This window comes from Ursus arctos, unplaced genomic scaffold, assembly GCF_023065955.2.
Source record: "Ursus arctos isolate Adak ecotype North America unplaced genomic scaffold, UrsArc2.0 scaffold_21, whole genome shotgun sequence".
In the NCBI taxonomy this organism is placed as follows: domain Eukaryota; kingdom Metazoa; phylum Chordata; class Mammalia; order Carnivora; family Ursidae; genus Ursus; species Ursus arctos.
The window spans coordinates 13,262,901-13,289,338 of NW_026622886.1; the positions used below are offsets into that span (position 1 = coordinate 13,262,901).

At 40.4% G+C, this 26,438-nt stretch overlaps 1 protein-coding gene across 2 annotated transcripts in view; it reads left to right on the top strand.

The window, feature by feature from the left end:
- GNPTAB (N-acetylglucosamine-1-phosphate transferase subunits alpha and beta) overlaps positions 1 to 26,438 on the top strand; it is a 71,965-nt gene that overhangs the window by 30,384 nt on the left and 15,143 nt on the right. For both annotated transcript variants that reach the window (XM_026499806.4, XM_026499807.4), the window contains exons 3-13: positions 1,800 to 1,919; positions 2,996 to 3,037; positions 5,337 to 5,542; positions 11,454 to 11,518; positions 11,751 to 11,885; positions 19,108 to 19,269; positions 19,655 to 19,834; positions 20,048 to 20,218; positions 21,701 to 21,824; positions 22,938 to 23,141; positions 23,794 to 24,899. In XM_026499806.4, coding sequence (XP_026355591.1) covers positions 1,800 to 1,919; positions 2,996 to 3,037; positions 5,337 to 5,542; positions 11,454 to 11,518; positions 11,751 to 11,885; positions 19,108 to 19,269; positions 19,655 to 19,834; positions 20,048 to 20,218; positions 21,701 to 21,824; positions 22,938 to 23,141; positions 23,794 to 24,899 — 2,515 coding nt within the window. The remainder of the gene's footprint in view (positions 1 to 1,799; positions 1,920 to 2,995; positions 3,038 to 5,336; positions 5,543 to 11,453; positions 11,519 to 11,750; positions 11,886 to 19,107; positions 19,270 to 19,654; positions 19,835 to 20,047; positions 20,219 to 21,700; positions 21,825 to 22,937; positions 23,142 to 23,793; positions 24,900 to 26,438) is intronic.

Here is a 26,438-nt window from a genome sequence, read left to right on the forward strand (position 1 = left end):
TCAGAAACGCTGCGGATGGAGCCCTACAATCTATTTTACAAGTCATAAGGTGATTCTGATGCCTGCTAATGTTTGAGAGCCATTGGTATAATAAATGCATAAAAGACCTAGCTGGGGAAGCTTTCACATACTGTTATGGTGAGGAGAGAGAACCTGAAGATACGGGAAAGAGAGGAAGTCATTAATGCAGCAGGGCACAGAATGTATGGTCCCACATCTGCCCTAGAGATAGTCCAGCTAGTGGAAGACAGACATGCATAAAACTAGTGCAACATAGTGTGCTAAGGATTCCTTCGAGTACAGAGTACAATGGAAGCTGCATGGTAAGCAGTACATTCTCTTCGTGGGAGGTGAGGGAGGAGGGCAATGGGGGAAGGAGGAAGTGGTTCAACAAGCATGGAAAAAAGGATATTTTAGGCAGAGGGAGAGGCATGTTCAAAAGCACAAAAGCTTGCAAGTCTTACTCTGTTGGGGTAAGCGACCAGTGTGTCTAGAAGGTGCAGATTATGACACGGTTTAGATGTTATTCTGCAGACAGTGGTGAACATTGTCAAGAGGGTTGGTAGATGTTCAGCTTTCACATATGTCTGAGTATTAGGTGATTCCTCATTTTCCCCATGAAGGTCTGGGTCCCTGGTTCCTCTTTGACCTTCTTCTTCTCATGCTCTTCCCTTTTCTTCCCTTGTCTCTGCCACACTGGCCTCTAGCTCCTGACCATGCCAGTTAGGTGTCTGCTTCAGAGCATTTGCATGTGGTGTTCCCATTCTCTGAACCATTCTTCCCCCAGTTACCCACATGGCTTGCTTCCTCACTTCTTCACGTCTTCGCTGAAATGCCACTTGCCTGTGAGTCATGATGAACTCGTACATCATAGGTCCGAAGTAGACCTGAAAGATTGGCAGGGGTGGGGGGTGGGGTGGATTTTGGTTAAGTTGGTAAAAGAAAGGGGAAGAGAGCTTTCAGCAGGGATAAAACCTGAAACACTAACATGAGACTTAGGCAAGAAACTCAAGAATTAGATGCCTGCCTGATTCCTTATTTTGAGGAAAAGATAATAAGGAAAAAATCGAGCATTTTCATCGACTCATTTAACAAATACCGAGCTCCTGTGCACTGGGCACATTTCTAATTGGTTGGGTACTTTAGGGAACAAAACAGGAAAGCTTCCTGCCTTCTTGGAGCTTACATTCTGGGGGAGGGACATATACAGTTACCAATGTAGATAACTAATTAATTATTTAATATGTTAGAGAAGTGGTAAGTGCGATGGAGACAGGAAAAAGCAGGGCAGGGGAAGGAGGGTTGGGAGGGGCTGGACTTGGGGCTGCAGGGAATAAGGAAGGCTGCAACATTAAATAGGCCTGAGTCTTCATGAGGGACTGTTGGATAACTCCTTTTTGGTAATTTTGTTTAGCTTCTAATTTCTTTTCTATGTTTGGCTACATTTGCGTCACAGCACCCCTGTTTGCTAAACTGAGCATGTAGGAGTGTAAACTGAGCTTCCAAGACCTCCTGACAATCTCAAAAGTGGAATGATGGCAGCCTCTTTACAGGGTGGTTGTGAGGAGTAAGTGGTGCAGAACTGCATAAAGATCTGCATGCATCTTGCAGAGAAAGTTCTCAACAAATAGTCTCCCAGCACCAGTTTGAAAACATGCAATTCTGTGATGTGGTTGGCTGGTTGGATTCCTTTTCATTGGTTTTTTTCATAACCTTTGAGTTTGAACCCTGTTATACTCTTATTCCCAAATGTATTGGAAAAATGCATGTAAGCCGGAAGACCTGTGGGTTTGCCCTAGGCTCTGCCTGCCCATGCCGATCGACGTGGTTTATACCTGGGTGAATGGCACAGATCTTGAACTACTGAAGGAACTGCAGCAAGTCCGAGAACAGATGGAGGAGGAGCAGAAAGCAATGAGGTAAAACTAATTCTTTAAAAACAAAATACACACAGTTCAATGAGTACAAGTAACAATGCATTTCAGAAGGGGAGGGTGATGTTCACAATGCTGTCCAAACAATCTGCATCTCAAATTGGTGCCATTAGAAGATGCTGTCCGTCATGTGTCCAACCCTTGTTTCTTGGTGCCCAAGGAGAACTCAGACACTTCAGTGACATCCTGGCCTCACTTTGTAAGACGGCCATTTTATGACTGTGCCACTCTAGTGATGCCTTGCTCTCCAATGGCCCTAAAGGGACAGGAGCCTCCCAAGAAAGCCCTAGACTGCCTGCTTACTCATGCTGAGTTCCAGGTGTGATGTCTTCGTGAAATAAGGTGTTTGTTATTCAACATAGCTTCATGGTAAGACCCGTTATTCCCTTGAAAAACAAAGCAGGCCTACAGGCTTAACTTTTTTTCCATTTGATAAAGACAGTCAAAGTATATTCCTTTTATCCTTTTTAATATCAAATCATACAATATGGAATTAGAAACTTTGCTAATTTTTTTATATATGGAATTTTGATCATTTTCTTTCTTTTATCTGAGAAAGGTACAATGCCCTTGAATGGAGAGCCTTTAGAGCTAGGGATCTGGCTAACTTCCTGTCTGATTCCTTAGCAGTATTTGTTGAGAATTTCTCCATTCATTTCTTTGTAAATGTTAATGGGTGCTCCCCAGTTGCAGGTCACTGGCCAAGTTATACTGCAACAAATTGTCTCTTTCTCTTTGTGTTAGAGATTTTATCTTCCCAGTACATGAAAATGACTTGGCAGCCTGGTACCATGTTTTACTAGTAAAATGTAAAAGCTTAGATTTTAAGTCAACTTTTTTTGGTTACTGTGGGAGGTATGTGATGATAATAACTTGAGCATATTTCATTGAAACTTAAAATTTATTATGCATCTTAAATGTTGGAGGCATTATATTTCTTAACCTACTGGTTAGTTCTAGGGGAGTAACCAAGAAAATCAGTGTTGTCAGTTACCTCTTGTTCACATTTAGGGCTAGTAGTAGCCCATGCATATGTAATGAAATATATTTGCTTTCTTTAGAGAAATCCTTGGGAAGAACACAACAGAACCAACTAAGAAGAGGTAAGTGTTTTGATTCTCCTCTCAGGAATACAAGTTGAAGTATTGAAGTGAAACTTCCAGGTTCTCACTTGTTTTTGTTGGATACACAGTATTTTGTATTTATTGTTCCTCTTCAATCCCTCATCTGCTAGTTTTTGACCCTCAAATTAAGTGCCTCCATGAAATGGAAAATCTTGCTGTGCCAAAGGCATAGTTGAGAACTCTTATTCAGGTCGTACCTAACCAAAGCTTTAGGTTTCTGGATGGTAAGGTTTTTTTCTTCTCTGTCGTTTTCATTAATCTGTTTTGGTGTTCTATTCTCCACTTAAAGTATGACTTATACCCAGCGTTTTCATTTTTAGAATTTATATCCATCATTCAATTGTGTGTTCATAATATATTTCCTTTAAAAAGCTGTCATAGTTCTATGTCTTATATTTAAGGACTTGGGAAGGAATTTAACCCAATTCCAAGAATCAGATGTGCCTATCGTGATTTAAATCATAACTGACTGATAGGCCCTTAAAACAAGACTACGTCACTGACCATCGGAAGTCTCTGTTAATTGCACTCCTCTACTTCACCATTAGACTTAAAAGAGTTATTTTATAGAAATGATCCTGAGGAATTTTGAGATCTAGAAGTGCCCTCTGAATCACTTTATGTTATGTATATTTATTTATAAATATACTACTGTTAATACTACTGTTAATACTTCTCAATACTAATATAAATATACTATTGTTAATACCAGTGTTAATATTTTTTTAATACTATTATTTTTAAGTAACATAAATACATGTTTAAATTATTTAAAGTAATGATGCCATGTTATAGAAAGAGAAATGTTGAGAGGACAATGGAAAGAACAGGCTCACATAATTCTATGGGCCTCATTCAACAACTGTGATCATTTTATTATTCCCTTTTCATGCATGTATTTATAGTTGTAGTTTATAATTTTTTTGTAATTTATAGTCTATGTACACTTTTGTATCCTTTTAAAATTTTATATAATCTACACATCTGTGTTGATAAATTATCTTCATGCTTCCTACTTCTCAGGTTTAATAGTGGTGTAATACCCATAAAGTAACTGTACTATAATTTACTAAATGTTGGGCACTTCTGTATTTTCAGTGTTGTAAATATTTTGTGATCTTTTTTTTTTTTTAAAGATTTTATTTTATTTATTTGACAGAGATAGAGACAGCCAGTGAGAGAGGGAACACAAGCAGGGGGAGTGGGAGAGGAAGAAGCAGGCTCATAGCAGAGGAGCCTGATGTGGGGCTTGATCCCAGAACGCCGGGATCACGCCCTGAGCCGAAGGCAGACGCTTAACAACTGTGCCACCCCGGCGCCCCAATATTTTGTGATCTTATACTTGGGTCTGTCACATTTTCTGTGTGTGGGTTTGTTTTTCCTGTTTTGTTTCTCTTCTCCTGCTTGGACTAGATTCCTGGAAGTAAACTACTGAGGAAGAAGCATATGTATAAGTTTTTATGGGTCTGAATAAGGACACATGCATATGCTATAAAACTGCTTCTCCAGAGAGGAAGTGGGGAAAACGCACCTGCAGTGACATGAGCAGTGTTCGGGAGGAGTGGCTGTCCCGTGCTTGCACTAACATTGAGCCCCTTTTTTGAGGGATGCTAATTTAGTAAACAAAATGTGATCCCTCATTGTTTTCTTTTGCATTTCTGTAAATATTAGTAAGGTTGGACAATTTTATATATTAACTAGTCGTAGCTCCCACTTTGTGAGTTCTCCAGCCGTGTTTTGTCCATTGTTTATTTAGGTAATATGTTTATTCTAGGTATTCCTTATGTTTAAAAAGAAATATCTCATACGTTCATCTTAGAACCTTGTCACATTTGCTTTTATTTACGTCGGTGTGTGTCTTTCCAGTGTATTTAAATGTGAATTGGTAAATTGAATCTGGTAGGTTGATGCTCTGTAAACAGAATTTATCTACTTCCTAATCTGCCTAATGATAGACTTCATTGGAATTATGAAAAAAATCTTTAAAATGGTAGTAATGAAATGCTTAAATTCTTGTACACCTTTGAGTGAGCAGATTTTGATGGCAGTCGTATTAATAGGATTTTGAAAGTGCTTTCTTTAGAGCTGTACTTGTTTAAAATAATTTTATATCATACTTGCTATCTTTTTATATTCTTGAGATAAGATTCCTTGTTTATTAAATATGATTTTTATAAGATACAGAAAAATATGTAGAAAATTTAGTAGTACCAATAAGGTTTTCAGTGTTGATTAATTTTTCAAGAATGTTTTTGAGCATGTTGGTGTCTGTTTCCAGTGAGAAGCAGCTGGAGTGTTTGCTGACACATTGCATCAAGGTGCCGATGCTCATCCTGGACCCAGCCCTGCCGGCCAGCATCACACTGAAGGACCTGCCATCGCTTTACCCGTCGTTTCATTCTGCCAGTGACATATTCAACGTTGCAAAACCAAAAAACCCTTCCACTAATGTCTCAGTTGTTGTTTTCGACAATGCTAAGAATGGTAAGATCTCCTTATGGGTATTTTAAAATCATGTTATCATTGGTGTTTGAATAACAAAATTTTGAATGGACAGACATGATTCAGTTTTAAAGAAGTACCTGATAAACTAGAAACATAAAAAGAAAAGCAAAAGAGCTGCCACTGTATTTCAGCCCTAACTTCAGAAAGGGATTGCAGAGATCTTACTCCTTGTAATACACTTGCCTTTCTGTGCTGTGGGCGGAACCTTAAATTTGATACTTCATGTACCTTACTCTCTTTGCTCTGAGTTATTTTGGAGGCTTAGTACTACTATTATTTTTTTTTATCATACAACTCTTCAGCAAGGTTGTTTTCTACAGTTTGAACAGAACATAGCTGGAACATTCTTACTTTACATTCTGAATTATCTGATAATACAGTTGATTTGGCCAGATAATAGACCTGAAATTGTAATTTCTAAAATAGAATAATACCGCATCTAGAGATCACATCCTCCCACTTGGCCAGCTGAGCTGCCAAGCCCCATGCCTGAGTCTCCTCTGGCCTCTTGTCTCTCATGCTTCCTCTGCACCGAGCCTCTCTCCTTGGAGGCTGCCTGTGTTTCACTTGTGTAAAATGAAAACTGTCATGTTCCCTTTACAACATTGAGTCCTTTTCTCAAGTTCCCATTCTTTCAGTGTCATACCTCCCAGCTTAAATCTTTGGAAACATCTTTGATGTGTTCTTACTTTTTACCTCCATCACTAATAGATCAGCCTCACCCTATTACTTGTTTTTGTTTTTTGCAAATGATTCTCCCCTTTCTTACTCAGCTCACTTCCTCTGCACCAGACTGAATTCCTTCACACAGGTTCTGGTGAGAGCTGCCTAGCTACTCTGTCTGCCTGTGAAGTTCCTCTCCAGTCTGTCTGACACACAGTCTCTGATTTTATTGGTTTGCTTCCTTTTTGAAGACAATAATACAATAGTATGGATTTGTTTTCCACATGGATAAAAATTCCTCTTCCCGGTGTTCAGGACTCAGCCTTGATTCTGCCCTCTGTTCCTCACATCCCTGCCCTCCTGCATCTCCTCGAGGTTGCTAGTGTCTTCACACGTGCGGTGCTGCTCTCCTGGCCCTCTTCCTCTCCCAGCCTGCCTCCTGTTCTTTCCAGCCCTACCTCTGTCTCCGTGAAGATCCAGGACAGTACATTCACAGTGATTCTAATTATTTTTACTTTTCTGTATCCGTGTAGTATTTGTAATCTGACTCACAACTTAGTTTTTTTCGGGTTTTTTTTTTTTTAATTTATTTTTTTAGAGGGGGACGGACAGAGAGAGAGTCCAAGCAGACTCCATGCTAAGTGCGGAGCCCGATGTGGGGCTCTTGACCTCATGAGCCTGAGATCATGACCTGAGGCAAAACCAAGAGTCGGATGCTTAACTGACTATGCCAGACACGCGCCCCACAACTTAGTTTTTGATTTTGCGGGGGTTTATGGTGTCCTCATCTAATTTCTTAATCGAGCAGAGCCCTTATCACTCACCAGTTTGTGTCCTGAACAGTGCCTAACATCGTGCTATCTTCCTGGCACTTAAGTTATTTGTAATTTGAAAGAAAATTGTAACTTTCCTAAGTATAGATATCGCCACCTTTACACTATAGATTTGTTTCTGAATTATTTTGTGTAAATAACATTTTTGTATTTGTTATAGTTTAAATACATAGGAAAAGTAAAGGGATAACCTTTGACAAATTACAACAAATTATCTTGATTTCTTGTTTTGCTAAATTTAGCTTTGTTTTTTAATTTAGTTAAGGTACTGTGATGTTGTTTTACCTGAAGAGAAAAAGGAATGACATTATGTTAGGAATTATAGGTCAGTGATAACATCTATGGAGAGAATCTTGGATTTTTCCTCTGCTAATTTTATAACATAGTAAAAACTTAAGAGGTCGTAAGTTTTGACATAAATAAAATTTATATTAAACTATAGTGTTCTGAACACTGTTTTTGAATTCCTATTTGGGGTTCTATTGACTGCCCTCCTTATTCATGTGTTCAGTAAAGGTTTGTTGAACCACTGCTCTGTGCTGGTTGTCGTTCCAGGTAACGGGAAACAGCAGAGAACAAAAAAGACGCATCCCTGCCTTCATGGGGCTTACCTTTCTAGTGGGCCACAGACTCGCTCTTTATCCTCCTCAGTTGTCTAGATCAGGGGTTGCCCAATTCTTTAAAGGACCAGGTAACAAATATTTTAGGCTTTGTGGGCCAAGAGGCAACATGGAGGATATTATGTAGGTATTTTATATAAGTATGTAACATTTAGCCATTTTAAAATGTCAAAACTGTTCTTAACTTGGGGCCATACTAAAACAGGCAGTGTCTAAATTTTGGCCATAGAATGCCAACCCCTGATCTAGATAAAAAATTTGTATCCACATTTGCTGTTCCATTTATCTCATTTAACCTCTTTCAAGTTCATCATCAAGAGCTGTTGACTTGTTTCTCCTTCTGAAATGGGTCGTTTCTGCCCCTGACGCTCTGCTGCTGCACTTGTAGTCTAGGCTCTGTGAGTGGACAGTACTTCAGCAGTCGCTCAGTCCGGCCCTGTGGCCTGGGCCTGGATTGCTCAGCAGAGTGGTTTTTCCAGTCAAGCTTATCCCCTTTGCTCTATAGGAAATGAATTTTCTCCTGTGATAATTCATTTTACCTCTGGTCTACATTGACCTTTATAAGGAATTATGAAGTGCTTCCTTACAGCTTTCTCGCGCTGGTTAAATTTGTACCCGTTGGGATCTTCCAGAACTAATATAATATAATCTCTTTCCTATGTGATGTTTCTTTTCATTCCTGTTCTTTAAGCTGTCTCTTAGGGGCTTGTCTGTGTCCTAGTTTGTTCTTCTCAGAATGAGCTTTGGTTTCTGTTGCTTTTTTTATTTTAAAAGATTTGTTTTAGAGAAGGAGAGAGAGTGAGCACAGGGGAGGGGCACAGGGAGAGAGAGAGTCTCAAGCAGACTCCACACCGAGCAAGGAACCTGATGCGGGGCTCCATGTCAGGACCCTGAGATCACAACTTAAGCCGAAACCAAGAGTCAGACGCTCAACCGCTGCACCACCCAGGCGCCCCGTGGTTTCTGTTACTTTGAAAGTGTGTCAGCTAGAACAGAACATTTTTTTCAGGTGGTTCATTTGCAAAGAGAGCAGGACTATAAGTATTTATTGAGTGTATACTATGTGCCAGGTACTGTTCTCAGTGCTGAAGGTGCGGTAGTGAAGAGATGGACAAAAATCTTTGCCCTCATTGAGTTTACATCTTGGCAGAGGGAGACAGACAATAAATACAGCATACAGGTAAATGATATAGTTTGTAGAAGACAAGTGGTGTAGAGAAAAATTGAGCAGGGGAAATTGGATGACAAAGGCAGACTCACCAATAAGGTGACTTCTGACTGAATATTTCAAGAAGGTAAGAGGGCCAACAACATGAATATATGGGAAGGGAGTGATTCAGTTAAGTGGACCCTAAGTGCAAAGACCCTGAGGCAGGAGTGTGTCTGGCATATTTGAAGAAGAGCAGGGAGGCCGGTGTGGTTGGAATAGAGTGAACAAGGGAGGGGGCAAGAGATGAGCCTAGAGAAGTAATGGGGGAACGGATGGGGTCGGCCCTGGCAGCCATGACAAGGACTTTGGCTTTAACTCAGAATGCAATGAGCAGGGGCCCCTGGGTGGCTCAGTCAGTTAAGCGTCTGCCTTCAGCTCAGGTCATGATCTGGAATCAAGCCCCACATAGGGCTCCCTGTTCAGCAGAGAGTCTGCTTCTCTCTTTCCCTCTGCTGCTCCCCCTGCTTGTGTGCTCTCTCTCTTCTCTCTCTGTCAAATAAATAAATAAAATCTTTTTTTAAACTGCAGTAAGCAGTTATTGAAGGGTTTTTTTTTTTTTTAAGATTTTATTTATTTATTTGATAGAGAGAGAGACAGCCAGTGAGAGAGGGAACACAAGCAGGGGGAGTGGGAGAGGAAGAAGCAGGCTCCCAGCGGAGGAGCCTGATGTGGGGCTCGATCCCAGAAAGCCAGGATCACGCCCTGAGCCGAAGGCAGACGCTCAACGACTGAGCCACCCAGGCGCCCTTATTGGAGGGTTTTGAGTACAGGAGTGATGTGATTTGACTAATGTTCCAAAAGGATCCGTCTGGCTACTGTGGTGGGAATAAACTGAGGAGGAGCGAAGGTTGTAACAATTCAGGCAAGGGGGAAGGTGGCTTGGATCAGAGCAGTGGTGAGGAGAGGTTCGATTCTGGACATTTTGAAGGTCAACCCAACAGGATTTACTGATGGGTTGGTGTTGGGGAATATCTATTTTCTTATCCTAAGTACACCTGTTTAAAAGCACAGAATTACGGTGGAAATTCAGTATGGCCACAGCACATAGTTGACATACTGAACTCGCCCTGGACTAAAACTCCTAAGTCTTTTTAAAGAAACTCAATATAGAGGTGCCTGGTTGGCTCAGTTGGTAGAGCATGCAACTCTCAGTCCTGAAGTGGTGAGTTCAAGCCCCACGATGGGCAAGGAGACCTACTTAAAAAAAAAAAAAAAAAAAAAAAAAGGAATACATGCTAATGCTCAAATACTTCTTAATTTATGCTTGCATAGTTGGTTTTTGGTGCCAAGTTAAAGATCTTAACCTTTGTTTGTAGGAGATTTCATTTTGCTAGGTTTGACTCATTGCTCCAAATAGTAAGAACTTTGGGGAACCCCTAGTATGTTATTCAGGATAATCACTTTTCTGTCTGCTTTGTGTAAATCCACACATTCTGCAAGCAAAACCTTAATGGATTGTTGAACAAGACAGAACCTATGGAAGACCTCTTAAACCTCTCTTTAGATTGACAGTAGCTTTATAATTTCATTCTTTAGTCAGAATTGGTTATACTCCACCAAACTTGAGATCTAGGCTCAGTCTCTGTTATATCCATAAAGATGACATGAGATGTCTTTCGTTACCGTTGTTGAGATTATGTACAAATAGCTACACCACATCTATTAGAGTTTTTGATCTCCCAGTGTAGAACCTCCTGTGTCAAAGGGAAGAAGACAGACAGACAGACAGAGGTGCATATCTGATAAATTTATTCATAATGAACTTTTACTCTTAGTGCTCAGTGCTCCCTTTAAAGATTAACAGTATACCACAAAGGCTTTCATTTTTTCATTGCTCACCAATTCTGTTTTTATGGTACATCTGAGACTCTTGCCTAGAACTGACAGCCATCTTGCCAGGCTGGACCCTGCTTTCTGTGACCATTTTGCAGATTTCAGCCTTCTGACCTGTCTCCTGTTTTCCATGGTCCTGGGATCCCCAGGTGTCAAGATCAAGTTGCTGATTTCATTTGTCCCCCTCACTTTAGAACTCTCTCCCAGTTGGGCTGTGTCATCGCCCCTCTCCACCCCTAACTTAATCGGCTCTATTCAGATTTACCTGATGAATTTTAGGAATTCACTGTGACCCTTGGGGAACCCTAGGATCCACAGCGGCTCCCTGCTGTTAATCTAGATGCCATTGGCCTAGCTGTCAAGGGCCCCCTTCTGGTACCCTTCTTGTACCCACCGCTCCCAAATGTTTTACTCTAGCCAAACAGTTTTTTTTGTATTAAATATGTTGACGTTTGCTCTGACATCTGTGATTCTGTCAGTCTGTCATTTTCATGTTTCTGCAGCCTGTATGAATCAGTCCTTCAGTACTGCAAATTACATTTAATCGTACACTGGCATTACATCATCCCCCTTTTGTTGGATGGGTTAAATTTGTTTCCCCCAACTACTTGTTTTTGAGACCATGTATTATACTGCTATAACAGCTCTCAAAATGCTTTGTAGTGTTTTGGCAGATATCATAGTTAAGTATTCATTAAAAACATGCTTGTTTATTGTATTCTATATTGTAGTTGAAGATGCCCAGAGTGGAATGTTTAAAGGAAACAGCAAACAGACAATTTGGAGGGGCTATTTGGTATGTTATTTTAAATTAATTGTATTTATTCAGTAGACTAGTATAAAAATATAGGTAATAGAGCTGTTTTACCTTGAGAGGCTTTTTAATGTATACTTTTTCTCTAAGCCTAGCTTACAAGTATTAATGAATGCTGACTTAAGTAATCTTAACATTCTGATTTTGAAGCTGTAAGTTTTCACCAGCCTTATGATGTGGAAAGTGAGTTATGTTTTTCCCGCTCTTATCTTAGACCACAGATAAAGAAGTCCCTGGGTTAGTGCTAATGCAAGATTTGGCTTTCCTGAGTGGATTTCCACTGACATTCAAGGAAACAAATCAACTAAAAACAAAACTGCCAGAAAATCTTTCTTCTAAAATAAAACTGGTAAGAGCATAGGAAACGGCAATGAGTATAGCACATTTCGTTTAATGCATGACTCTTCTCTTGTGGTCCATTTCATTATAGTAGAGCTGACAGTCATAAGCAAAGAGGGTCTCTGTTCTGCCATAGTGTTGTCATGAAGGTGGCTCTTTCTTTACAGAAGATCCTTGCTCTTTACTTTTTATTTGGGCAAAAATTTAAGAGTCTTATTTGGTTTGCTGGTTTCCCAGACAGAAACATGGTTCATTTCTTTAACAAATGAGCTCCTACTGTGTGTCGGGTGCTGTTCTACCTGCTGAGAATATAGCAGTGGACAAAACAGACAAAAGCCCTGAATGGTACTTACAGTGAGAGGAAATGGAAGCACAGAAGGAGGGAGTGGGGAAGTCATACATATAGTAAGTAAACACAGACTGCAGCCTGCATATTTATTAAGAGCCTTCACTCATAAAGGGAGTATGCTTCAGATATTTGGAATGGTTGATGATGTGAAACCTTTATTCATAAATAGCTAATTGAGCCAGTGATGGATTTGGGGATTTATACCTATTAACTCTTCACGCTTTGATGCCATTTGTTAGAGTTGACTTTGGAAGCTGCCCTGAGACATGCCTTTTCCTTAACATTTATTGTTTTCAGACCCACTTACCCTATTATGAGTGTTCTCTCCTTTTGACATTATGTCAAGATACCTGTGGTTCTGTCAGAAACATTCCAGGTTATAAAACATGAATACTTTTCTCTCAGAACAGAAGGCATAAAGTTCTGGGCTCAGAATTTTTTAGGGTCTGGTTTTCTTGATTTTATAAGGTAATGTTCTTTAAGTTCTGCCACAGTGTTTAGGTTCCTGACTCTTCCTTCCTTCTGTTGGTGTCATTTAACAATTTGGAGGTGAAGGAATGGAGATGGGGAGGCAGTGTTTGGGGAGTTCTTATTTAGTTCCTGTCTTGACCATGTTTTTTAATACCCTGCCCCACCCCCATCATTCCTTTTCACTCGTTTCTTTCCATAAATGTTTCACTGTTTTAAGATACACTGTGTGACCTTTGTTAAGTATGATGGTAATATGAATGACATTTCTTTTTTTTTCATATTTTCCTAAGTTTTTTTATGGTACTTGGAAATATAGTAGTGCGCAGCTAGATTAGGGTTGAATTATTTCTTATCTTTGGTTATTTAAAAATAGATATTCCTCCTTTCTCTAAGGAAGAGGAATTGAAAAAATTTGACATACAACACTGTAAATTTAAGGTGTACAGTGTGTTACTTTAAATACATTTATGTATTGTAATATGATTGTCATTATAGCAGTATTTATCATATTACATAATATAGTACAGTATTATTTATATTCATTATACTGTGCATTAGATCTCTCTGGCTTACTTAGTACTCATTGCAAAGTTCGTGTTTTTAAAACCTCAGTCTTATTCCCCAACTCCCATCCCCTGGTAAATACCATTTTACTTTGTTTCTTATAAGTTTGACTTTTTTGGATTCCACATGTGAGTGATATACAGTATTTGTCTTTCTGTGTCTGACTTATCTTACTTAGTGTGATGTGCTAAGCAAAAGATCGATCTATGTTGTAGCAAATGATAGGATATCCTCCTTTCTCATGGCTGAATAATATTCCATTGTGTATATATATATACGACATCTTTTTTATCTGTTTATCTGTTGATGGGCATTTAGGTTGTTACCATATCTTGGCTATCAGGAATAATGCTGTAGTAAACATGGGAGTGCAGATATCACTTCAAAATCCTGTTTTCATTTCCTTTGGGTATATACCCAGAAGTAGAATTGCTGGAATGTATGGTAGATTTATTTGTAATTTTTTGAGGAACCTCTTATTGTTTTCCATAGTGGTTGGACCAATTTACATCCCCACCAGTATTGTACAAGGGTTCCATTTTTTTCTACAGCCAATGTTTATTTAGCTTCTTGGCTTCCAAGCTGTTGGTTCTAGAATTAGACATGTGTGTCTGAACTTTGTTAGCTGAAATTCTTATGCAGGAAGAATAACATTCTTTTTTTTTTTTTTAAGATTTTTATTTATTTGTCAGAGCACACAAGCAGGGGGAGCAGCAGGCAGAGGGAGAAGCAGGCCCCCCACTGAGCAGGGAGCCTGATGCGGGATTTGATCCCAGGACTCTGGGATCATAACCCGAGCCAAAGGCAGCCGCTTCTCTGAGCTCCCCAGGTGCCCCAAGAATGACATTCTTGAATCTACTTATATGATTCCAGCTATAATGTTTTTAAAGGAAAGAAGGTTCATGACACATCTCTGTTCTCCAGTCAGGTTTGTTCTTTGCCTGCTGCAGCTGCTCGCCAATGCTGATTGCTTTTGGTGCATCTGTTGGTGGGTGGGTGTGTGCTGCCAAAGAATGCCAATCCATGTAGTGGTTGACCCTTCAGCAAACTATTTTTGGGTGGTATGGAGTGTGGTATATGCAGGTAGACGTAGGGTGGGGCGATAACTTGATTTGGACAAGGAGCACCAACAGGCTCTGTGCAGAATGATACTCCCTTCTACTGTTCATTCAGCTGGCTGGAGATTGACTTGGATTCCCAGACTTGTCTTCGTGGAGGCTAGCACCTCCTCAGAGGGTCAAGCTAATTATCCATAACATTCATTACAGGTCATTTCCATGATGCCAACATGTGCAGTCAACTTCAGGGATTAGAACTTCTGGTTTTTGGAGGTTATAGAGAAAATGAGAAAAGGGAAGAAGGGAAGGGGGGGATCAGCATTTGAAGCTAATTCTTCAAGTGAGTGTCTTTCTGTAGGTTCCTCTTCCTGGTTTTATTATGAATACCTTGAGAATGAAGTTTCCTGTTACTGGATTCCCAGTCAATTTAGAGTGTGAGCTTTTAGTAAATGTCTGCTGTGTGCCAGGGACTGTGCTAAAGATCACTGAGTGAATGAAGCATCTAATAAGTTTTGGGCATGATCTCTTCCAAGTAAGTGTTTATACAAAGTGTTGTAAGAACACCTGGGCTTTAGGTGTACTGGCTCAAGAAGGGTTTTGGAGAATAGAAGGCATTTGAGCTGGGCCCGGAACAGAGCAGCCATCCCCCAGCAGAGAAGGGAGTGGGAAAGACCATTCCAACAAGAGGGAACAGCCTGAGGAAAGGGCTGGAGGGTTGCAAGTCAATGGTTTCCAGAAAACCCAGGCAGCTCTTCCTGGAAGACAGCAACCAGGCAGGGATTTTGCTGGTGCTGATTGGGAAGAGAGACTGAGGCCAGATTGAGAAAGATCTGGTAAGAAGCCTGGACTTTATCCTGGAGGCAAGGGGCGTCCTTAGGAGGAGCACTTGATCTGTTTCTAGGGAACATAGTAGGTGAAGGTATGGTGGTAGAGATGAAGCAAGAGGAGGCTGGGCGTAAAACCAGTTCAGCCACTGCAGCCATAGTCCAGCAAGATGTTCAGGTTCAACAACTGTCTTGGCAATGGTGCCAGTAATGAGAATGGTTCCAGAAACATCTGCAAGAAATAGTCAGCATGACCCTGTGACTTATTAGCTCTTGGGGAGAAGGAAGGAAAAATGAAAGGGGAAGTGGATGTTACTAGCGAAGATGGAAGCGATGGCTTTAACTACATTTGGAGCCTCAGTAGGAGAAGCAAGTTTTTTGGGAAGGAAACTCAGAGGTCAGTTTGGGGTGTGTTGTTAGAGGTGCTTTGTGGCATCTAGGAGAAAAGGGTTATTAGACACTGGGCTTCAGGGACTGAACAGGCTAGACTGTTTTGCCCTCTCAGGGTCCTCCAGGAGGCCTTGGCCTAGGCCTGTGGCCTCCGAGCCACCCACTGCTCAATTCTGCCCTGGAGACCCTGCCTGGATACGAGCAACCCAGGACAGATACTGCCTGTCACCTGTGTACCCCTAGTGATTACTGCAGGGCCTGGCACTTAGGGGGCCACTCAACAAATGCTTACGGAAGGCATGAGCAAGAAGAAAGGCTGTGACTGAACATACCTGCTATGTACCGTGTCCTGGAATATAAAAGCAGTGTTTGAGTGATTATTCTAAGAAGTCATTTTGGTTTTTGGTACCATGGTCACATATATACTACAACTGTGCATTTATCATTCTGTTTAGGGCAAAACTAGAATCCCCTCACCCTCCAGAAGGGGAAGTGGGGGATTGAAAATAGTTTCATTTGTAAAATAATAGATTTGAATTCATAAAAACTTTTCTGTGGACTATAGTCTTACAAATCAAACAGTCTTCTGTTGAAAGCTTTCTAGTTTGATCTGATTAATAACCCTTTAATTTACAGAATTGCTGTGCGTGATGGACACAGAATTCACCTTTTGGGAAATCACATTATCCATTGGTCTTTATTTTTAGCTCAATCTAAATCATTCTGTATTTTCAGACATTTTCATTCATAATGGGGTTTTCATTTTTTTGTTTGTTTTTGTTTACTTCTTTAACATATGTTAGAGCACGTGGAAAAATCTTCCCAAAGCCCTCAAGTACATTCTCACATTTGGTTTAATTCAATACGACTGGTTGCTCAGTGGCTGTGCAAAAGAAAGAGAGGACATGGGCTTGTCCTCAAGCTTCTTAGAATCACGTTTTGGAGGCATTATGTGTCATGTAAAGTATTCAAGTAGCAAAATAAGATAGTATGAGTTATCAAGGAGAGTACAGACCTCCAAGTTGGCATTTAGAGGCAGGAAAGGTCTGTGTGGATCAGAGATATGGGGGAACTTTCCAAAGAGAAAGAGACTGCACAGATCTTGGAAGGCTGAGCAGGGTGTTTGCTCCAGCAGGGACAGTGCGAGTGGGATGGGAACAGCATAGTGTCCTACCTGAACTTTGTCACCTCAAACCTCTGTTTAGAGCACATTCAAGGTAACAGTAAATTGTAGTAATAACTGTATTGATGCCCCTTTTAGTGACTTCCCTGAAACTATCTTATGCACCTGCTCTTTTAAAGTATGTACCCTTTGTTTTGGTTTTATTCCTAAAATAGACACTTCTGTAGATTAAAGCAATTCTGGAACTGATTGAAGTTTTAGAAAACTGAAGTTTTCTTGAGTTGTCAGATTACTAATGAGTTTTTCAGTTGTATTAGTGGGCAGGTTTTTTCCCTAACCGTATGCTACCACGTATAGGTGTATCAATCCATTATTCTAGATAATGCTTTTGTAACAAATACCCCAAAATCTCTGGCTTTAAAGTAGCATACCTGTATTTCTCAGTCATGTTACCTGTCTGTTGTGGGCCTGCAGTGGGTGGGTGTAGAAGTTGTTCTGTCTTTGAGAAACTTAAAATTTAGTTAAACTTAGAATTTCATGTAAGAAGCTATGTATGGAAGCAGCTGCCCAAGCTAATCCAGCCTTCCGCGCTTACTACGCCCACTTTTCCTTACCACCTCCTGGCTCTCATCCTGCAGGTGTCCAGGATTAGGGTGCCACCTAGTGGCTAGCAGAAGATACTTCTCCCCACCCATTCACCGCTCAAAACTTGGTTGATTATGGTGGCAGAAAAGCGTTTTCAATGTATAAAGATTCCCTTAAGCTCTTTACTTTTCATCTCTCTAGTCAGGAAAATGTCTGTGAAATTTCAAAATAGTTTTCCTGACGAAAAGCAGTTTGATAGAAGAGATTAAGATAAGGGTATTTGCCCAATAGAATTTATCTTATTTAAGATTTTATTTATTTGACAGAGAGAGAGACAGCAAGAGAGCGAACACAAGCAGGGGGAGTGGGAGAGAGAGAATCACGCTTCCCACTGAGCAGGGAGCCCGTTGTGGGACTCAATCCTAGGACCCTGGGATCATGACCTGAGCTGAGGCAGACGCTTAACGAATGAGCCACCCAGGAACCCTTGCCCAGTAAAATTTAAATTAGAGTATTAAAGTACTATATTGATAAAAATTTAGTGATTTTTGTATTTCAGGGAGCCCTCAGAGATGCTGTGGGACCCAGTATGGGAGGGAGGGATGGAGTCGGGGAGGCTGGGGTGGGCAGCAAGACTCAGTAGATAGCCAGATAGAAGAATATCGGCCCTACCTCCCACCTGTCTCCCCACATACTGAGGCAGGATGACAACAGTAGTGAGGTCTGACCTTCGGTGAGTGCTCATGCTCAGTATATGCCAGGCGCTGTCAGGGTGAAATAATCAGTCAGGAAGACAGTACACACCTGTGCATGTATGCACCCATACACCCAGATGCAGTTTGTGGTAAGAAGGGGAAAAATATATATGAAACTCTAGCTTGAACCTCTAATTTTTGGCATAGACAAACTCAGGAAACTTTGAAAGATGCGCTAAATATAGTCAGGTAGCATATACGAGAGCTTAGAATGAGCCCATGATAATTTGCGTTTGCTCTGCATTATAAGTTAAGAAACTGGCCCTGTTAGGAGAGTCAGTTCAGCAGAAGGGGTTCGCTGTCCTAGATTAGGAGTTTTCAGTCCTCTCCCCCACCCTTTTAAGCTATGAAAGCCTCTTTTCATAAGAAATTGAATGATACAGCGTTAGAACATGAAACAGATCTGGTAGTGGTGGGAAGGTTTGTAAAAATGTTGATGTTTGTGATCATCTTAGACTGATGATTTCTTTGAAAACTTTGCCCCAAAAGGTGCTTTTCCTATGGAAGCTGTTCAAGCAGCCCTGTCAAAGACACTCCGTTAGATGCGGGGCACAAAAGCTGTTTGGAGGCCCTGCTATCAGGCTTGCTCTTTACCAGTCCCACCAATGTTACATTGCGGGGTTTCCCCCAGTATAAGCAACTTGGTAATACTGTAGAACAAAGGTCACAATTGGTGACCAGTTGTGTTTTGTTTGAAAGCAGGACAACTGAAAACATTTGAGCCAGCACTGAAAAGAGGGAGATTTCACAGAGCACCTGGGGTTCTGGCCTCTTAGGAGATCTGGCTGCAGTTGTTGATACTGAGTAGTGGCTTTTGGATGAGGCCTGAAATGTCCCATTTGCCACAGCTCCCCATTCCCTCTGTCATATACCTGGGTTCTTCCATTCGTTTGGGAAGTGTGTCTGAACTGTTTACATCTTCTTTTGGTGATCATAGGCTTACCAGTTCATAATCTACATAGAGAGCGAGAATTAATCTTTAAACATACATAATATTTAAGTATGTATTATACATTATACACATTTAAAGATTAATGATCAGACTGGGAATTTAGAGATGTCTCTTCTTTGAGGCTCAATTTTTCTATATGTAACCCTTTTGTTATTTTACAGTTACAGTTACATTCAGAGGCCAGTGTAGCACTTCTAAAACTGAATAACCCCAAAGATTTCCAAGAACTGAATAAGCAGACTAAGAAGAACATGACCATTGATGGAAAAGAACTGACTATAAGTCCTGCATATTTATTATGGGACCTGAGTGCCATTAGCCAGGTAAGAGATGCAGAGATTCTTTCTAAACTCGGATCAAGGGTTTAGATTTTTAAGGATTTATAAGTCATCGTATTAGACGGAAGAGGACTTACAGAAAGATGAGTTGATTAGAACTTTTCTAATTTTCCAGTCATTGCCACTGGTTAATATTAACTGAAGTGACCAGGAACCTTCTCTTTAAAAAAGTACAAAAGAAATGTTGGGTATTTATGTTGTTTTAAATATGCTGAGTGTTTTGCATTTTTTGTAATGTTCAAATGTAGGACTTGGTCTTTAGATGTCTTCCAGAGCACCCTGAGAGCAGATCGGACAGAGGGGACAGCCAGGAGGAAAGGTGTGACTTAAGTGGTATTTTACATTTTCATGTGTGAAATGTTCTTCCCAGTCTAAGCAGGACGAAGATGTTTCCGCCAGCCGTTTTGAAGATAATGAAGAACTGAGATATTCACTACGATCCATTGAGAGGCATGCTCCATGGGTTCGGAATATTTTCATTGTCACCAATGGGCAGATTCCATCTTGGCTGAACCTTGATAATCCTCGAGTGACAATAGTCACACACCAGGTCCATGACTTTCCATGTATCACAAGGCTGTGGTTTCCTTTTCTGTCCTTCATCTATCCTTCATTTCACTCCCCTTTCCCTCACCCCTCGCCACCTCCACCCACTTTGATTTGATTCTTCTACTCATCTTCCTTCCTTCCTTCCTTACAGAAACAATATGAAATAATTCTCATCCACGCTCTTTCTCTCTTGCCTTTGTTGTTCGCTTAAAAGGACGTTTTTCGAAATTTGAGCCACTTGCCTACATTTAGTTCACCTGCTATTGAAAGTCACATTCATCGCATTGAAGGGCTGTCCCAGAAGTTTATTTACCTGAACGATGATGTCATGTTTGGGAAGGATGTCTGGCCAGATGATTTTTATAGTCACTCCAAAGGTCAGAAGGTGAGTGCCTAAGAGGAAGGGATGCCTAGCTTAGAAGTCACTTAGAAGTTAGATCAGGAAAACAGTATACATACTACTATATATACAGTTTTGGTCAAATAAGCATTTTTGAGTGCTAAACGCAGGAGAGTTAACAATTTAGGAGGACGAAAACTGCTCCTTAGTTTTTTGCTTCCCTACATTGTCAGACACCCAGAACCCACCTTCTATATTTTCTACTACGACAGTAGCAGAGAAAGCAAAATCACTAGGAGCTACAAAATCATGGTTAGAACATTGGCAAAATGGCCAAGATAAAAAGTGAGCTGAACTTTCTGCTTACAGACATGGATGAAATTTCATGGAAGGCAGCAGTCTCACTGTGGCTTTGAGAAGCATGACGGAGAAGTGGTTATGAGCACAGACCTAGCAGCCAACGGTTGAGGATGGTCCTGGGCAGTGATTTGATATGTGTTTCCTGTCTGCATACTGGGGAAACTATGAATATCCCTGTGGCCTTGTTAAAAGGATTCAGTGAAAAGTTGGAGAATTACCACCATAAACTTTTAAGTTACAGAACCCTGCAACTGGAAATGCTAATCGCACAAAGCTACTTTTCCTCTTGCTGTTTATGCCACCGCAGTGTGTTCATTCTCTCCTTCCCCTGTTCAGTTGCCTCCTCTGTGTTTGTAGGGCTGCCAGGGTGAGCTTTGGCTTGACAGGGCAGGCACACAAATCAGTAACTAGGGACAGTGATTTCTGTGCCAGCAGGTGTGCCCTCGGTGGGAAGGCATGGGGGCCCAGGAAGTTAAAATTAGACAGGGCTAGAGAAGAATTCCCATCTGAATCGAAGTGAACTTTGAAGAACAAGTAAGATTTAACTAGATGAAGAAAGACATTCCAAATAGATGGAGCATGCAGAGGCATGGAGTGTATTTTTTTTTTAATGAATTTAATTTAAAAAGTTACCATGTACTATGTCACTCATTTTTAAAGCAGGCGAGTTCACAACTTAGAACGCTGTGCTAATAATTTATCACAGGACCTTATGCACAGAGATAAGGATTTTGAGAGTTCATCTGCTGTTTTTCTCAGCTGCGAGACAAGATTATGGGTAAATACATTCAGGAATTAATGACAGTTGTCACAGAAAAGCAGTGAATGTGTGGTATACTTTCTACCTGCTTTGGCACGCTTTTGTACTTACCTTTAAGTCTGATGTGTTGCTGTTCTTTTTCAAAATAGATTATAAACTAATCTGTGGGTTGAGTCCTTGTCTGCTTTCCTTCAGTCAAGAAAAAGAGTAAATGTGCTCAGTAAGAATTATTGACAGATCAGGACTCTGTAAACTGCTGTAGCAAGCCATGTAAAATATGCCACGTGAATGCAGCCAGCCCGAGGAGAATTGTAACCTTTACTGGAGGCTCAGTTTCTTTTTTTAGAAGGAATCCTAATTTGAGATTAAAAAGTGTCCATTTTATTTTCTTTCTGGCTCTGTCATAGGTTTATCTGACATGGCCTGTGCCCAACTGTGCTGAGGGCTGCCCAGGTTCCTGGATTAAAGACGGCTACTGTGACAAGGCTTGTAATAATTCAGCCTGTGATTGGGATGGCGGTGACTGCACTGGTAAGGATGTGCTCACAAGTAATTTATTCATATTTATGGACTTTTTTTCCCATTCTTAATCATCACTGAATATGTACACTGACTTAAACATTCTTCATGTATGAAGACAATACATAGAGTAATCCATAGATTCTGGAGGTAATGACTAGCGTCCCCATGTAGCTCAGTTCTTTCATATTCTCCCTTGTTGAGGGCATATTCCCAGGCTGGCCCTGCACTTGAAAATGCCTTTTATTATTTAAAATATGAAAATCAGGAATATCTTTAATTATGCAAACTCAAGAGCAAGAATCACTCTAACCAGTTCTTCTAGGAGCTCACAGCTGGTAGCTTTCAGCAGCAGCTTGCTGTCAATGAGTAAAGAGAAATAAAGATCTTATCTCTTCAGCATCTCCTCTCTTACATACATGGTTATAGCTGCATTTGTTGATAATAGCATGTTTTTACATTTTTTGATTGCCTTTCAGTTTATAAAGCATTTAAATTTATAAAGCATTATCCACTTGAATTTCTTAGTCACCTAAGGAGGAGACAGTATGTGCAGAGATATAATCATCCCCATTTTCCATATACAGAAACAGATTTGAAAAAGTGCAGAGTATTAGAAGAAACAAAGCTTAAGTTATGTTCTGTCTGATGCACTTTTGAAAAGTGTAAGCCGCAGTGAGAGAACACACATGCCAAGAAGATCCATGCAGTCCAGCGACCTCAGCCTCTAATAGAACATTAACATTTGATGATGAGGTTGGCACCCCACATTAGGACATGTTTTGGCAGTTCTAACAGTCCGTCTTCAGAATAATCTCTTCCTGTTTCCCTGCTCCTCCACACACACTGCCACATGCCCCTGTGGGCAAGTTTGTACTTCAGGCTTGCACAGCTAATAAGTGCTAAGGCCTGGTCATCCCATGCCCAGTCCCCTGTCAAGTGATGTTCCCTTTTCAGTTTTGTTTTCTTCTTAAGGTACATGAAATTTTCTGCTAAAGAATGGGGTAAACCTTTTCTGACTAGAATGCAGGCATCAATCTTGACAGCACTACTGAGAAAGAAGGAACTATCCTTTTTCTAAGACGATAAGCACAGCAAGATTCTGTCTTCCTCTTCCCTCTACAGGTAACAGTGGTGGGAGTCGCTATGCTGCAGTTGGTGGGGGTACTGGCAGTATTGGAATTGGACAGCCCTGGCAGTTTGGCGGAGGACTAAATAGTGTCTCTTACTGTAATCAAGGATGTGCGAATTCCTGGCTTGCTGATAAGTTCTGTGACCAAGCCTGCAATGTCTTGTCCTGTGGATTTGATGCTGGTGACTGTGGGCAAGGTATACTTATCATGTAAAAAGATGTTTAGAATAAGGGGATCAAAATCCTTGATAAGTAGAGGGAGGTTTGTATTGTTACTTAAAGTAATTATTCTCTATGAATCCATCGCCCATCCTTGCATCCAGACTAGCTGTAAGTGAAAAGAGAGGACACAAATCATTAAAAAACAGTAGACACTAGGGCTGCATCTTTTCTGCTCCAGTTATTGCCCCAGTCTGACTTATTTTGTACTGAGCAGATATACCTTCCTAAAAATATGTGCAAAGGTTTAATTTAGAAACAACAAAAAGAGACCAATAATACACTAAGTAAGAATGGTTTGAATGCTGGATCTTGTTGATAGCTTCTCCCTGGAGGTCATTTTGGCAGAAGGCTGTATTTTTTTCAAACGGACACAAAGATGAGAGTTGATCAGTGGAATCTGCCATATCTCTGTAGTGAGTTAGATTCAGCATTCCATGTTGATAACAGTGATTGCTTCAGATAATAAAATCAGCCCCATACCAGCAGCTCTTGTGTTAGAATGTTTGATTATTCTGAAGTCAATTTAAAGTCATTCTTAGAAAGTGAAAACTCAAACCCTAAGAATTAAATGAAAAGGGGGGGGGAAATGCCTCATTTTTAAAGTCATGTTTGTGTTTTTTCCTCTAGATCATTTTCATGAATTGTATAAAGTAACTCTTCTTCCAAACCAGACTCACTATATTATTCCAAAAGGTGAATGCCTGCCTTATTTCAGCTTTGCAGAAATAGCCAAAAGAGGAATCGAAGGCGCCTATAGTGACAACCCAATAATTCGACATGCTTCTATTGCCAATAAGTGGAAAACCATCCACCTCATAATGCACAATGGCATGAATGCGACCACAATACATTTTAATCTCACATTTCAAAATACAAATGATGAAGAGTTCAAAATCCACATAACAGTAGAAGTTGACACAAGAGAGGAACCCAAAGTGAATTCTACGACCCAGAAGTCTTACCAAAATTTGGTTAGCCCCACAACACTTCTTCCAGAGGCGGAAATACTGTTTGAGGATATTCCTGAAGAAAAACGCTTTCCAAAGGTCAAGAGACATGATGTTAACACGACAGGAAGATTCCAAGTGGAGGTGAAAATTCCCCTGGTAAATATTTCACTCCTTCCCAAGGAGGCCCAGTTGAGTCTCAGTAACTTGGATTTGCAACTAGAACGTGGAGACATCACTGTGAAAGGATACAACCTTTCTAAGTCAGCCTTGCTGAGATCATTTCTGAGGAACTTACCAGATGCTGAAGTAAAAATAAATCAAGCTCTAGTACCAGATGAAAGAAATGACAGTGTAGAGGCCCCACTGGAAAAACAGGTTCAGAAAAGCATCTTGCCGAATAGCTTGGGAACATCTGAAAGATTTCAGAGGTCGACTTTTCCAGCAGTGACAATGAAAGTGAATGGTCACTACCAGAGTCAGAATCCACCCCCGGACTTAGAAATCGAAGGAAAATTTAAATCTGAAATTCTGACACAAAAAGTAAGAGATGAAAGTGTGTCCGTAGAAAAACTCTCATCTCGGATTGTTCCACTGGAAAAGCAGATTATAAAAGAAAAGAAAATCACAGGGAGAGAACAAGAAAAAAACAGAATGGAAGAAAATGCGAACAACTACATAAATGTTAATGAAGTACTACCTGCAAGAAAACTGCAGCATTATACAGACAGTTACCTGGGCTTTTTGCCATGGGAGAAAAATAAGTATTTCCAGGATCTTCTTGATGTAAGTTACATCCAGCTTTATTCCTTCCCGTGCGCCGGAAAAATAGATAACCTTGTAAGTGATAATTATAATCAGGTACCATTTATTCAGGACTGCCTGTGTCAATCATTAAACTAAATGCTTTTTCTTACATGGTTTTATTGTTCCAGTACCCCTAACAATAAAAATACCTTATAAGGTTATCTACTGTCATGATCCCCATGTCACAGTTTAAGAAACAGCCTTAGTGTGAATGAGTAGGGGAGTTAGCCAGAGGCATGCCCCGAGTAAGCAGTAGAACAGGGATGGTATCTTATCTTTACTTGGCATATGGTGATTTCAAAAAATGCTTCTGCATATGCTGTACAAGTCAGATCGGATTATTTTTCCAATTTTACTGATGAAAAAAACCCTAAGGTGCAAATAAATTAATTAGCTTCCAGTGTGAGCCAGCCTCAAGGTTCAAGTGCTCACCCTCCTGTACCGCAGTCTCCATGGTGCCGTGGTGTCATCTGTACATCTACCAAGTGCTATCACTGTGTTCACTACAGGGGAATGCAAGACTATTAGAACACAGCTCATGGAGATTCAAAAGGGCAAGCTGGGAGGACAGACTTGTGGGTAAATAACTGTAGCAACATGACAGGTGTCTCCTGAGGTATGGGCAAGGAGTCCAAAAGGAAAATTCCTCAACTTTGCCTAGAGGTATTGGGGAAGGCATCCATGAGGAAGTATCCTGTGAGCTGACTTTTGAAGGGTGTGTGGGAGTTGACAGACCAAGAAAAACCCTGTGGTCAAGGCTGGATCATGAACAGAGCACAGCCATGAACAGGTGTCAGGCTGGGAAAAAAGAGGCTGAAGAGGGGAACTTACGTACCTCATTGTCTTCAGAAAATATCTTATCCTTGATACAGTAGTTGTTTACTGATTGTTGAGTGAGGGACTGCAAAGTTCTTGCCTGTGATGATTTCCTCGCTTCCTCCTTTCATTACTTACTTTAAATTATGACAGTATTATAGACTAGTGGTAAAAATTGCAAGTAATACAAAAAATATACGGTAAAAAAGGGAAAGCTCTCCCTCCTTCCTTCATATTCCTACTTGATATAATCACTATGAATAGTTTGGTGGGTGTTTTCCAGTATTTTTATATAGATATGTGAACATACAAATTACATAAATATGTGTTTTGCAACAGTGAAATACATACTGCTCTGCAGTTGCCGCTTGATCTAGTAGTATGAGAGCAAGCCCATGCTAGTATCGCTGTGTTTTGTAAGAGCTGTGTTTGTTTTGCAATTACAGATAGTGTTGCAATAAATATTCTTGTACATATAGCTTACTCTTGAGGAAGTTTTTACTTCTGTAGGTAGAATTGCTAGGTTAAAGTTAAACTTAACTCTGTCCTAGAATGCCGTACCACTTCATATTTCCACAGTGTACACGAGTGCTTGTTTCTCCACAGACTAACCAACAATAGTTAGTATCAATCTGCATTTTTTCACCAGATTGAGAAGCAAAAATATTTCATCTTTGTAAAATGTGTTCATATATTCTGCTA